Here is a 12,761-nt window from a genome sequence, read left to right as displayed (position 1 = left end):
AAAAGGGTACACCATGTATAGGTAATAGCTTCAGTATTACAGATATGTATCATGTGTGTGGGCAAATTCATAAATTTTTTGGCAAGAAAACGTACACGTCAGAAATTCAAAACCAGTCCCAATCACCCTTAATTCACCATATCTACCTTCATGAAGTGGAGTCATACTGCCTCGGGATACAAGCAATATTTCTGCTCCAGTTGAAACTTTTCAACTTGCATGGACGCACACATGCTCACCTAAATTCCTGCTACCTAGAGGGTGTGTTCACACACATTTGTGTCTTTCTATTCATCTCTAAAATGTGCACACCTGTCTGACTGGAATCAACATGCTGTGAACAGTATTAAGTGTCAGGGTAGACGTGCAAGTGCAGCTCCGCTGATACTTAATCTGGGTTGATGCATTCTCTTTAGGATTTGACTTGGACTCAAAAGGCTTAAAAACAGTCGGTTCATTCTCAATAGTTCGGTTCACAAAGAGATTTGAAGAGATGGTTTCACAGGAAACTTTCTCCACAAAGGAAATGTGTCACTTAAGTTCCAGTTCACCAGACTTAATTCATCCTTTTGTTTTTCTTAAGATAATTGTTGGGCATTTTAGGATTTTATTAATTCATTTTAATTTTATTTTATTTATAGACATATACATATAAGACAGTTGAAGGTGTGAAAGGGGTGAGAGAGGGGGAATGGCATGCAGCAAAGGAACAAGGAATTAGCCTTTGTACATGGGGAGCACGCTCTACCAGGAGAATCATACCCCAACTCACGTTTTTGTTGTTTTCAGTTCGGGGGCTTTCACACCTGCCTCATTTAGTTCGGTTGAATCACTCTAGAGTTGGTTTTCCCCCTTGGTGCCGTTCGTTTGGAAAGATGTGAATGCAGCAATCGTATATGGATGCAGACCAAAAGCAGACCAATCAAGCGTACTGAGAAGAGGGGGTCTCGGTACGCTTTCAAACAAACTCTAAATATGTGTACTCTGCAGGCTAAACAGCTCCTTTAGTCAGGTGTGCTTTGCAATCTGTATGCAAGCAGCAAATAGACTGTGGCCAAGCTCTCCGTCACTCACATTTCTGAGTAACAGTAACTAAGTTATATCAGTACTTAGTTTATTCCTCTCTCTCCCTTAAATCATCTCCCCTCAGATTGATCTGGTGACCCTTTGGTGACCCTAGGTTTGGAATCACTGGACTGAACGAGCTAAGTGAATATAAAGTAGTTAAAACATACTCCAGCTACAACAGTTAAAAATGCTCTATGTCTATAATGATCTGTCTGTCTGTCTGTCTGTCTGTCTGTCTGTCTGTCTGCCCACTTGCTTAGCTTTGGGGTTTCCAGTAATCTTCCTAGTAAACAGTGCAGTGCCTTTACCGGTATATGTATGGGTGAGGTAATTAGATGTACACCCACATTCTCTGGCCAGTGGGCACGGCGTTGGCAATATGCCAAACATGTTAAAGCATGATAAGAACACTTTGTCACTTTGTCTCTGACTTGCACACTTGGATTCAGACAGGCAGCGGCCAACAGGTAAAGAATCTTTTAAGGATTTTGAGGATTTTAAAGTGAACTCTGCTTCTTTCTGAGATCTTACATCATTACTGCTGTCCTGGGAAACTCTCTAAATGTTTCATGGGCTAAAATAAACTGTCCACTTTTAATCGTTGTGGCAATTAATACATTTATCAGATAATCCATGTGGTTTTTAAATGTATTTTGCTGAAGAAGAGTTTTCTCAAGACATAAAGGAACATTTAAGTATAGGTTTACTGCTTTTGAAGGCTGTCAGATGGCCATATCAACATTTAAACTGGTTTCATTTGAATTATGTTTCCTGTCAAAGATTCCTTTCAAATTCAATGTCAGTGCAAGTGATGGTGGACAAAATATACACAATCCTCATTCTGTCCAAAACTACGTTCCAACGTTAATCTGAAGCTAATATGAGGCTTTTTTAAGCAAAGTTTACAGTCTTTTTAGTACCTAATTCACTCTCTGTGTTTTCTTGTTGAGCTGCGGTGGAGCGACAGCAACACAAAGACTGTAATCGATACTGAAAGACGTTTGAACGGATGAAGAGATCCTCGTGATTTGTCTAATTCAGACTGCTGAAGACAAGCCTGAAATTAACGTCTTCTAATCTGGACCTGACTTGATAAAATGTGAACCTTCCGTCAATCCTTGTTTGTCTAAAACGGTGTTTCTCAAACCTTTTCAGACCGCTTAACCAATAAATAAAAAACTCACGGACCAACGTAATGCTGAAATATCTCCAAAAACAAAAGGCCTCCTACTTTAACCGTACATTACAGTTACAGCCAAATTAAATTATAGTTACACATTATAATCCATCTTGTCAGTTGACAGTAACCGTGAACTTTAACCCACCATATTTCTTTTAAAAAGTCGCGCTGGTCACGCGTGACGTAAATTGTGTCGCAAAACGCTCGGATTCAACGACACAGAGACTAAACAGCCATTCAGATAATAATGTTTGAATTGAACAGTTTATGTAATATTGAAAACAACACATCCATGCTCCTTCACTGTTAGACTTTGGAGTCGCTCGCAGACAGTTTGAGAAAATCTGTTTTGAATTTCAGATTTAAAAAATGATATTTTATCAAATCTACTCTTTGGGAAATAGTTATCAAAAACATTTTAATATGCTCAAATCTGGAGTCATCTGGGTTTCAGAGGACAGCTTTTATACATGCACATATTACATATATATACTGATATTACACACAAAATGTGTTAAAAACCTCAGAATCACAATCAGCTTTAATGGACAATTTAATGTGAACACATACAAGCTAGAGCGTAATTTCCACTGGGGACAGGGGGGACAAAAATAATAATGTACGTAGAAATGGGATTCAAATGGAAACTCTGGCGGAGGAGATCCAGACAGAAGTGCCCCCCCCCCACTTCTCAACCCAACGTTGCATACAAGGAATTTGATTCTGGCTTTTTGTTGCTCTCAAAGAACATACACATAGATTAAAACGAGTTTAAAACTAATAGAATTGGAGGTAATTAATATTTGCCCTTGACCATTTGAAAATCAGACTGCTCTCTCTTAAACGATAAAAGATGTCTGTCATTTCCCAGAACTGACAGTGACTCATTTCTGGGAAATCACAGAGATCGGTTCCTCCTGAATGCACTTGACTCGACTTAGTGAACGTACATAAGAGGAAACTAGACTAAGTACATTTACTCAAGTACTGTACTTTAAGTACATATTTGAGGTAGTTGTTCTTTACTTGACTGTTAAGTTGATAAGTATACAACCCAACAGTATACAATAAACTCCAAAATAAAATCAGGTATTGCAGGTTTAAGTGTTGTTGTCATTGCTCTGAGCAACCACACCCGCAGCTTAAAGTCAGGCTGAGTGATGCTGTGAAACAAGCTGTTTGGTATGAAAAAAATTCAAATATGTATCTGTGGTTAAATCAGCAGAAACAACAGCAGGCAAAAAAAACAACTTTGTGTTCAATCTGAATGCACCTTAGGAATTCTAGATGTTTCTCTCAAGATCGATCAAATAGATTTGCCTCACTCATTTTTACAAATATGTGGCAAAAATGAGTCAGTTTAAATAACCCTGCCCGCAACCTGCACAGGAAAATACATCCAGACAGACTCAGAGGCTGTCAAACACTCCAGACTTAGTTCATTTTTAATTCACTAATTCCCTAGAGCTAAAGTCAGTTCAATTTGTGCAATTTGCATTTGTGTTAATTTCAGTTTCAGTTTCAGACTGTCTCTCTGTCTCTACAGCTAAACATGGATCTTATCAGGAGAGCCACGGGACCGTACACATCCGTTGAAGATTCTGTCTTGAACCTGTGTTTTACAATCTTCCGCACTGTTGAGAAAGTGAAGGTCAACAGGGAGCGCTGCCACCAAATCTCAGACAGAGTCAAATCACTGGAGAGACTGGTTCTCACCATCAAACAAAAAGGGCCGGGCCAAAATTCTGCCATGGTGGAGGCTACTCTGAGGGAACTCTGCATCACTCTGGACTCTGTTGCTACAGAAATGGAGAAATTATCCCAAGCCAATGCTCTTAAGAACGCCCTGAAGTCCAAAAGCCAAGAAGACAAGTTCTGGAAGATGGACAGAACTCTCACTGATATCCTCCATGTCCTGTCTGGGACTCTAAACATCGAGCAGGGCAACGCATTGTACACAACCCCTCTGCCTCCCCCCAGCCCAATGGCCCCCGCAAACATGTACGACCCACCAGCTCCCATGAATAACCCCAGCCCCATGGCCCCCGCGAACATGTACAACCCACCAGCTCCCATGAATAACCCCAGCCCCATGGCCCCCGCGAACATGTACAACCCACCAGCTCCCATGAATAACCCCAGCCCCATGGCCCCCACGAACATGTACAACCCACCAGCTCCCATGAATAACCCCAGCCCCAGCGCCCCTCTAACCATGTGTAACCCCCCAGCGACCATGTATTACTCCAACCCCATGTCCCCCGCTACCATGTATTACTCCAACCCCATGTCCCCCGCTACCATGTATTACTCCAACCCCATGCCCACCGTGATCTGTAACCCCCCAGCTCCCATGCCTAGCTATAAGCCACTGGTCATGGGCGCCATAGACCCAAGGGCTTTTTTGCCAAAAGCTACTGTAATATCTGTAAAAACAAACTTTGGTTACTCCCCCTAAGATTTGCAGAAGTTAAACAAGGCATATCTTTAGTGTTGTATCCCCCTTTTTATGTTTCTTTGGAGACCCCTCCACAGCAAAACACCCTCCCCCTAACAAGTTATTCGGTTAAAGTCCTTTACTTTATTGTAAGCCCACTTTAATATGCAACTCAATTTTATAAAACACATGAAGTAAGGGGTCCCTGCTCCGTCTCTCTTTCAGCTAAGGGGTCCTTGGCCTCAACAAACGTTGAAGACCCCAAGCCTTTTAAACATTTGGAAAGACGCCTAAACAAAACACAATGTTTGTGTTGACTAGAACAACTTTAGACACCGTGCTGAGCTGCATCTCAAAACTAATCTTCAGGTTCCCAGCTTTTAGACGATGAAGAAGAAATCATGAAAGAAGACCCCCCACCCCAAAAAATAAAAATAAAAAATAATATTACAAAGATACTTCTCTGTGGATGAAGGACGCGTCCTTAGATGGGCAAGTCCAAACAATGTTTTTAAAATGTCTCTCTACTCAAAAAGCCAAACTTCATTTTAGACGTCCATTATATACGTATCTGCTCTTTTATTCATATATTACACTACTGTTGTTAGCCTAAGACTTTGGTGAACTCATTCCAAGCACCAAAACAGTTCGCCCCCATGAGTAAATGTTTTAAGAGATTTGAAGAATTACAAAAAGTGACGAAAAAAATAAACTTTTCAGCTTTAGGCCCAAATGACCTCTTAACCCTTTGCTCCAGGACTTTGAGCCTCGCTATACAGAAAGCTGAATTTCCCCTGAACATTTAAATATAAAGTGCATGGGTATCAGGTTATATGTAAATACCCTTTAAACTTAGAGCTCAGAGGGTTAACAACGTTACGTGTAATTCATTTTAAAGGGTCAATACATTGTAGAAACTCCAGTATGGTGATAGCTATCAACTTACAAAACTGTTCGTTCATGCTCCTGGGGAAAAAAAAAATATTTCTGAACTCTGAGTATAAAAGAGAATAACCTGCATAGTTAACATGGGTGTTTGTTGTTTTTCTGCTTGTATTCAATATATTTTCTATTCATTATTATCATTTGTATGTAATGCACTGTATACCTCTTGTGCTATATAAAGGAAAAGTTACTTTCACATATCCAAAAGATCGAAGGATTTAAAGCACGTTAAATGCTCTTTTGTATTTAAAATGCAAATCACTATTATCATTTAAATGAATCAAAGGTGATAACTCATGAACTGTATGTGTGAAAAACAATACGTTGTTAAAACATGTTACAGGGAACCTTTTTTTGATTAAAGGAGCAAACTTTAATACTTGAATGTGGAGATTCATTTTTGACCTCGGGAACACATAAATATGATAAAATATGATTAAAAATGAAAATGAAAATGATTAAATACTACTTTTCCTATTTTAATGATCTGTAAAAGCTAATTATATCATCATATTCTCTTTTTTTACAGATTATTGACTGCAGGAAAATTAGTATTTTATACAGACTGGTCAGAAAAGACCCAGATTTCTTGAGACTCGTAGCTCCATCTCTTGTGGAACTCTGATTTCTCTCTTTGCAGTTCCTTATCGTGCACGCAAATCATGTTCCCCTGTTTGATCATCTTCTTCTCATGGTAGACATGACAGGTCCTAAGCATCCCCTGCTTTATCCTCTATTATTAAATAAATGGGACCATCATACAAAATCAACATCATGACGTGTTGAAGAAGACTTGAAACTAGCGATTGAGACCGTAAAGTCATTATGAAAATGTTTACTGAGCCCACTTCTCATACATTAAGTGAGAAGTGGGCTCATTTTCTCATAGACTTCCATAGAAACTGACTTCTTTTTGGAGCCAGTATTTCCTTACCCTCCCACAGATTAATTTACTGCAGGAAGTCTGTATTTTAAACACACACAGAAAAGACTCGTAGCATCATCTTGTAGCACCCGCCACTTTGAAAAAGTACCTGCCATTGGACTTTGCCTTGTATACCAGCCACAGTGGCGGGTGGATTGTAAAACATTCCTTGTAATGGATTGGACAGCTTTTGTCAAAGAATGCTGTTGCTAAGAAACAATGCACAATGCTTATAGGAGTCGCGTTACGTTACTGCTAATGTGTTCTCTGCTAAAGTGGCGCATTGACAAAACGTACAGAGAAAGACCATGCAAAATATTTCAGACCGTCCTGCCAACCTGTATTACACATCAATGTACACTGTAACGATTTTTCAGTCGCTGAAAGCTGCTGCTGTTTTAATCGTGGCGGCTCTCTGCTGCTCAGTTCCACACACACCCACACCACCAAATGCATCCACCAGCCACAGTGGCTGGTGGGCAAAAAAGTTAATTTCCCACCCTGCATACTAACATTATAAAAACACAATAAAGTCCGAAGGCTTATTTCCATTGTGGTCCTATAGCAAAACCCTTATCTCGCCACAAGATAAGTCAGCACAATAAGACAACAAGTACAGACAATACAATCAATATATAATAGCATGCAACAGCTTAGCAAGTTGATATTTTTATTGATATTTTCTATAAAATATAAAAACAAGTATGTTTAACCCCGTCTGCTCCACCGGTTCGCTCTGGAATGGACAGTTTATCTCGAGCACCAAAACATCCAGAACCACCGCTGTCCATCGAATGTTGAAAGAAAAATCCCAATATTCACATTACATATAGTTAAGTAATCCACTGTATATATTAGCACAACTATCTAACAATAACTAACAAACTATAACTAACAAATTATTATCATGTATGAAATTCATAAAGTAAATGAGCTTGAATCTTTTAGTGAACTATACTGAGCTGTATGAGTTATAAAAAATCTTATTTGGTTCAAAATATGATTTCTGAAAATCATAATTAACCAAGTGATAAAAGTGAAATACCGAAAGGTCCTAAAGCCTTTACACATACCCTTTTATGGTGCATACAATACTAAGCTTTTAAATAAAAAAATGTTGGCATATTTGTATACATCATGTTTTAATGTGCACAGTAAATTCTTAGCAGACAGCTTAACTGTATCTGTGGACGGCTATCTTATGGCTGCCTTAGCTGTAGGCAGGGGCAGACTGGGACAAAAATTCGGGCCCTGGCAATTCCGTCCCTTACCAGCCCAATTTCAGACGGTGACGTTATTTGCTTTATAATTGCAAAAACCAGGCTCACGTGAGATGGCACCAGCAGCATGAGGCACACTTACAGGCTTTCATAATTAAGTAAAATACACAATTCATAAAACCTTCAATTAAACTACCATGGCACCATCTTAGAATAGAATAGAAATTCTTGCATATTTAAAACATATTACACACTTAAACACCCAAAACACCAAAGTACGAAGACATAGCGGACCAGCAAGCTTTTATTTTGAAAAGTAGAAGCCCGACGGCACCAGACGGGAGGCTCCAGGCTGCAGCCGTACAGTCTTGCATATTTTTGTCAAACTAGTGTGAAACGCCAGTGCTGTCTTTTTTCCAGCGGCCCAAATTGGCCCAAGAGTGCATCGGCCCTTCTGGCATTCACCAGAACTGCCAGATTACCAGTCCGCCTATGGCTGTAGGCCATTAAGCCTATCATCAATGTTGTGTAGCCTACATAAAAAAAAAAATCTTTAATAATAATATGTTGGATTCATGTTAATGTATATTTTCAGACATTTTAATTTTTTTTTTAACCCATCGAACAATAATTTGGCGGTCCCTGTGCAGCAACACTGAGGACCCCCTAGGGGTCCCGGACCCTCTGTTGAAGATCTCTGTTTTATAGTATAATACAGCTACCTTTACGCTTTGGTTTCTGTCTTTGCAGTTCCTTATCGTGCACACGAATCATGTTCTCATGTTCGATCAGCTTCTTCCTCTGGTGGACATACAGAGCCGCAGAGAGACTCACAAAGGCCTCAGAGAGACTTTGGTTTATTTTGGCGAACTCTGATTTGTAGTGTCTGGATTTCAACATCTGACTTAATTTCCTTTTATCTTTGAAATCCTCGATCTTCCGATAAGCTGAAGACAGAACTTTTCCAAGTTTTTCTAAAGCAGCGTTAACGTAGTCTTCATTTACATCCTGTTGAATGGAATTCACCAGGTCCTCCAGTTCTTTGAGTCTCTGGGAAATGCTGGAATATGTCTCATTATTTTCCTTCATAGTGTTAATCAGGTAGTGAATGCTTTTCGAAACCTCGATGATCATTTTCATGACATTCCTGATTACTGGTACCACCTCCAGCATCGCTGACACGACCTCCATGATCCGGGTTATCTTGGAACAAAATGGACTGACATTAACCAGATAGAACTATAAACTAAATCACAGTGATTGCAGTTAAGGCATTTAAGTCCAACAGATTTTAATTTGAACAGTAATTACCTTTTTGAGAAGACTTAGGCTGCGTCTCATTTCTCTGTCTTACCCCTTATCCTTACCCCTTCCCCTTAGTTTTGCGCATTCACGTGAGAGTAAGGGCTGTCCCAATACTCATTTTGATCAAAGGGTAGGGCTAAGGGGAAGGGCTAGATACCCCTCAACGCCAAGCAAGGACGCAAGCTTACTTGAAAAGTAAGGGGTATCCAGATTCATTGAGCAATAAGGAACAATGGCTACCAGGTCGACCAGAGAGACCCATGTTAACGTTAACGTTACATTACTTATTTGCACAACAGTCCCGCATTTCTCTGCCTTGAATGGACTCCATGCATGTCTACAGTGTTAACTAAACTCCATTAGCAGCGAATTTCGTTTGATATCAGCGCATAACACTACTTGCTTTGGAGACATCGATACGTGCTTTACATATACCGTCCTGTATTACACAGGGACACCGGAGGAAACCCAGCAGCTGATCCACTTTCTGAAAATGAGCAGAAGTTTCTGCGTTCATGTTGTAGCCATTCAATATTGTATTGGTACTGTATTATTGTAGTCACGTAATTAATTCCTGTTCATGCACCTGTACATTGATGTTGGTTATGATACAGGACACTAATGAAAGAAATGGGGTATGAGGGGAAAGGTTACTGGCCAACAGGCTTCAGACTGGGGTCTGGAATTTCAGAATAGCCGTAGTTCTTTTGTTTTTTTGTGGTCTTGTGTGTCTTTTTTTAGTTTTATACATTTCAGTGCCTTTTTTATATGTGTGTGACATGTAAGTTATGGTTCTAATAGTTGTAATAATGTTTACTTTATTGGGCAATAAAGACAGCTTTTTGTTAACTAAAAGTGTTTCTGAACATCAATGACATTCTGAACATCAATGAATTCAAAACAATGATAACTGAAACAGATATACAACACACCATGCAGTGTGTATACAAATATTTATTGCAAACAGACTTCAGTATGTATGATGATGTAACCAAGTGGCGTATCATTTCATAGGGGTATGTTTTCACCCGTACCCCTTACTATTCGGTTTCGAGGGACAAGGGCTAGGGGTAAGACGAAGGCGTAGTGGTAAGACAGAGAAATGGGATTCAGCCATAGCTTACCGTTGCTTGAAGGCAGAGTTTCATTTTGCTGGACATTTGTTTTCTTTTTGTGTGTTTGTGTTTTTGGATTTGTCTGTGAATGTGAGGTGTGCTTTCAGAAAAAGTGTAAAACAAAAATGTTATAGAGGTCTGCTAAAACAAGCGCTGAAGTTAGCTAATGTCATCGATCGTAGCTAACATTAGTCTGTGAAAGACGGCAGAGAGAAACAGACTTACTTGTGGTTTGGGAGTTCGAGGTTAAGTTGTGAAAGCCGTTGCTGTAGATGTAGTTACAGTAAAGCCAGAGGCTGACTGCAGTCAAGCCGCCAGTGAACACCGTGCATGTAGCGGTGCTCCAGAACATTTGTAACGTTAGGCATATATACTGCCCCCGGAAGAATTGCATTCTGAATGAATACCGTCATGTTTTCAGAATTTTGGTATTGACTTGGTAGCGAAGTACCAGTTCTCATGACATCTCTATTATGCAGACGACATCCTTCTGTTTATATCGAACCCTCTTTCATCAATTCCATATGTTCTCGAAACTCATCGAATTTGGTAGGTTTTCGGGGTATAAACTCAACCTTGATACAAGGGAACTTTTGCCTATACAGTTGTCAGGCAGATCCCCTTTCATTCATTGTTCACAAACAATAAATAGTTAATTTAGTTATCTTGGAATATCGGTTTTTGCTAAAGGCTAAGTTACTCCAATAATGCAACGTACTCAATAGGATCTGATTCGTTGGTCCACCATGCCCTTATTCCCGGCTGGGCCAATCAACTGAATCAAAATAAATGTTTCTAAAGTCGCTATATTTATTCCGGTGCATTTCATTCTTCCTTACAAAAGCTTTCTTTAAAAAGGCTCAACAGCCTTATTTCATCATTTTTTTGGAATAGTAAAAGACCTCAGATTAGAAAGTTGTTTTTGCAGCGGCCAAAGCAGTGTGGTGGAATGGCTTTACCAAATTTGCAAATATATTATTGCTCAGCAAAAATCGGTTGCGTAATAAATCCTCCCTGGACAATCCAGCAAAATTGAAAATTGAATCTCTTGTAGTCATACTTCCCTTTCTGCACTTGATCAATTCTGTTCCAGACGTCGGAAACCTCGTAGTTCTACATTCCTCGAAAATCAGAAAAGGGAAGTGCCGTCACTCTCGTGACATTGAACCACAGAAACTGAATGGAAGTGACAAGAGATGGTGCTGTAACTGTTTCACATTGGACACTAAAATAGCTTAAAGATTAAAAATTAAACATCATGGCCATGCTTCAACCATGTGTAGCTATATACTACTGAGAAATTATACCTTGCCCTGACAAAAAACTAACTAATTATTGAAAACTAAACCTTTCTGAAAAACGGAAATGAAACTAGAACTAGAAAAAACTAACTTAAACTAAAATCGATAAGTCAAAACTAAAATAATTATTACTAATTGAAAATTCTAAACTATTACAACCCGGGTGAGAGCTAGACGTTGTACACATATTCTGTTCATTGGTTTGAAATGTTTAATGATAATCACAATGATTTATAGAACAGTTTACAAGTTATAAAATGGAAGTGTCGCTCAGAAGAAGAAAAGTAAAATATAATGAGAAGACTTAAGAACAACATAAAGGAAACAAATCAAAATAGTTTGAAAGGAAATGATTACTTACTGTAATTTGGATGCAGATGTGAGATGTCTTTTGTGTAAAAGCTGATGAGTTTGTATCCTTCCCTCCTCTCAGTCGTTCTTACTTCTGCAGGTTTAGCCAGACCTTCCTCCACAAAGCGAGACTACGTGACATACTCTGATCTGCTTTAACTGCCAATCTGCAGACTGTGTCTCCTTCCATGCTGACTCCAAGTGATTCAACTCTCCAGTGTTTCCTTCACAGATTATTTACTGCAGGAAATCTGTAATTTTGACACACTGATCAGACTCACATTGTTGTCCCCCCATAAAAATATTAAAAACCATGCTGTGTATTGTGAATAATACATTGATATAGGCCTATACTTAAAATAATTGTGCAAGTAGTAAAACGATACAAATGCAAACAGGGCAAAAAAATGTGTTTTAAGTTTAGAAAGATTTTGAGTCCCCCCTCCCTTGCCTCACAGTGGTTTGGTCCACTGCCGGCTTTCCCTCTTTACGTCACCTTAAGCGGGCGTTGCAGTTGAGTTTAGCTGTCAAAAGGTGGCGACGGCTTTTAAGTTTAGGCATCAAAACAACTAGTTAAAGGCAGGTTTGGTAACTATTTCCAATGTACACTTTTTATATTAATTTAGCACAAAAAGTAAGGAAATTTGTGTTTGGTGGATTATTTCTCTGTGGTAGCAATGCTTTTTGGCAATAATCTTATACCGCTGAAAAGCCTGTTTAGTTCCCTTTCAAATGGTGCCCCATTTGTAAGGACCATGCATTTGTGGGATGAGCAGCAGTGCTGAGTATATGGGTTGCGCCCATGACAAATTTGCCAAATCTTCTCTGCCAATGCCAAACAGCTTATTCTGCCATTGACTCATTTGGTGTTTGGTGGATTGGATGATTGAAGTTTGAAGAAACAAGACATATTG

The 12,761-nt window shown here is 39.3% G+C and overlaps 1 protein-coding gene and 1 long non-coding RNA gene across 2 annotated transcripts; one reads left to right on the top strand and one right to left on the bottom strand.

Annotated features, from left to right (window-relative positions):
* Nucleotides 1-1,426: 1,426 nt before the first annotated feature.
* On the top strand, nucleotides 1,427-6,007 carry LOC144521805 (uncharacterized). Its single transcript, XM_078256417.1, has 2 exons — nucleotides 1,427-1,535; nucleotides 3,795-6,007. The coding sequence occupies exons 1-2, from the start codon at nucleotides 1,467-1,469 to the stop codon at nucleotides 4,704-4,706; spliced, it is 981 nt and encodes a 326-aa protein (XP_078112543.1). The 5' UTR covers nucleotides 1,427-1,466; the 3' UTR covers nucleotides 4,707-6,007.
* On the bottom strand, nucleotides 4,664-12,184 carry LOC144521806 (uncharacterized). Its single transcript, XR_013502356.1, has 2 exons — nucleotides 11,858-12,184; nucleotides 4,664-8,978 (listed from the first exon to the last, which is right to left on the bottom strand). It is a non-coding gene; the product is annotated as an uncharacterized LOC144521806 (long non-coding RNA).
* Between the last annotated feature and the right edge of the window lie 577 nt (nucleotides 12,185-12,761).

The sequence above is a fragment of the Sander vitreus genome, chromosome 8, assembly GCF_031162955.1.
Source record: "Sander vitreus isolate 19-12246 chromosome 8, sanVit1, whole genome shotgun sequence".
Classification (NCBI taxonomy): Eukaryota; Metazoa; Chordata; class Actinopteri; order Perciformes; family Percidae; genus Sander; species Sander vitreus.
Note: the sequence above shows the minus strand (reverse complement) of the source record. Positions and strands in the feature narration are given on the sequence as shown.

What these genes read in the sequence shown, in the direction of transcription:
- LOC144521805 (XM_078256417.1), top strand. Translation starts at nt 1,467, where the DNA reads ATGATAAGAACACTTTGTCACTTTGTCTCTGACTTGCACACTTGGATT. An exon ending in AGACAGGCAGCGGCCAACAG is followed by an intron (nt 1,536 to 3,794) that starts GTAAAGAATCTT and finishes CTGTCTCTACAG; the next exon opens with CTAAACATGGATCTTATCAG.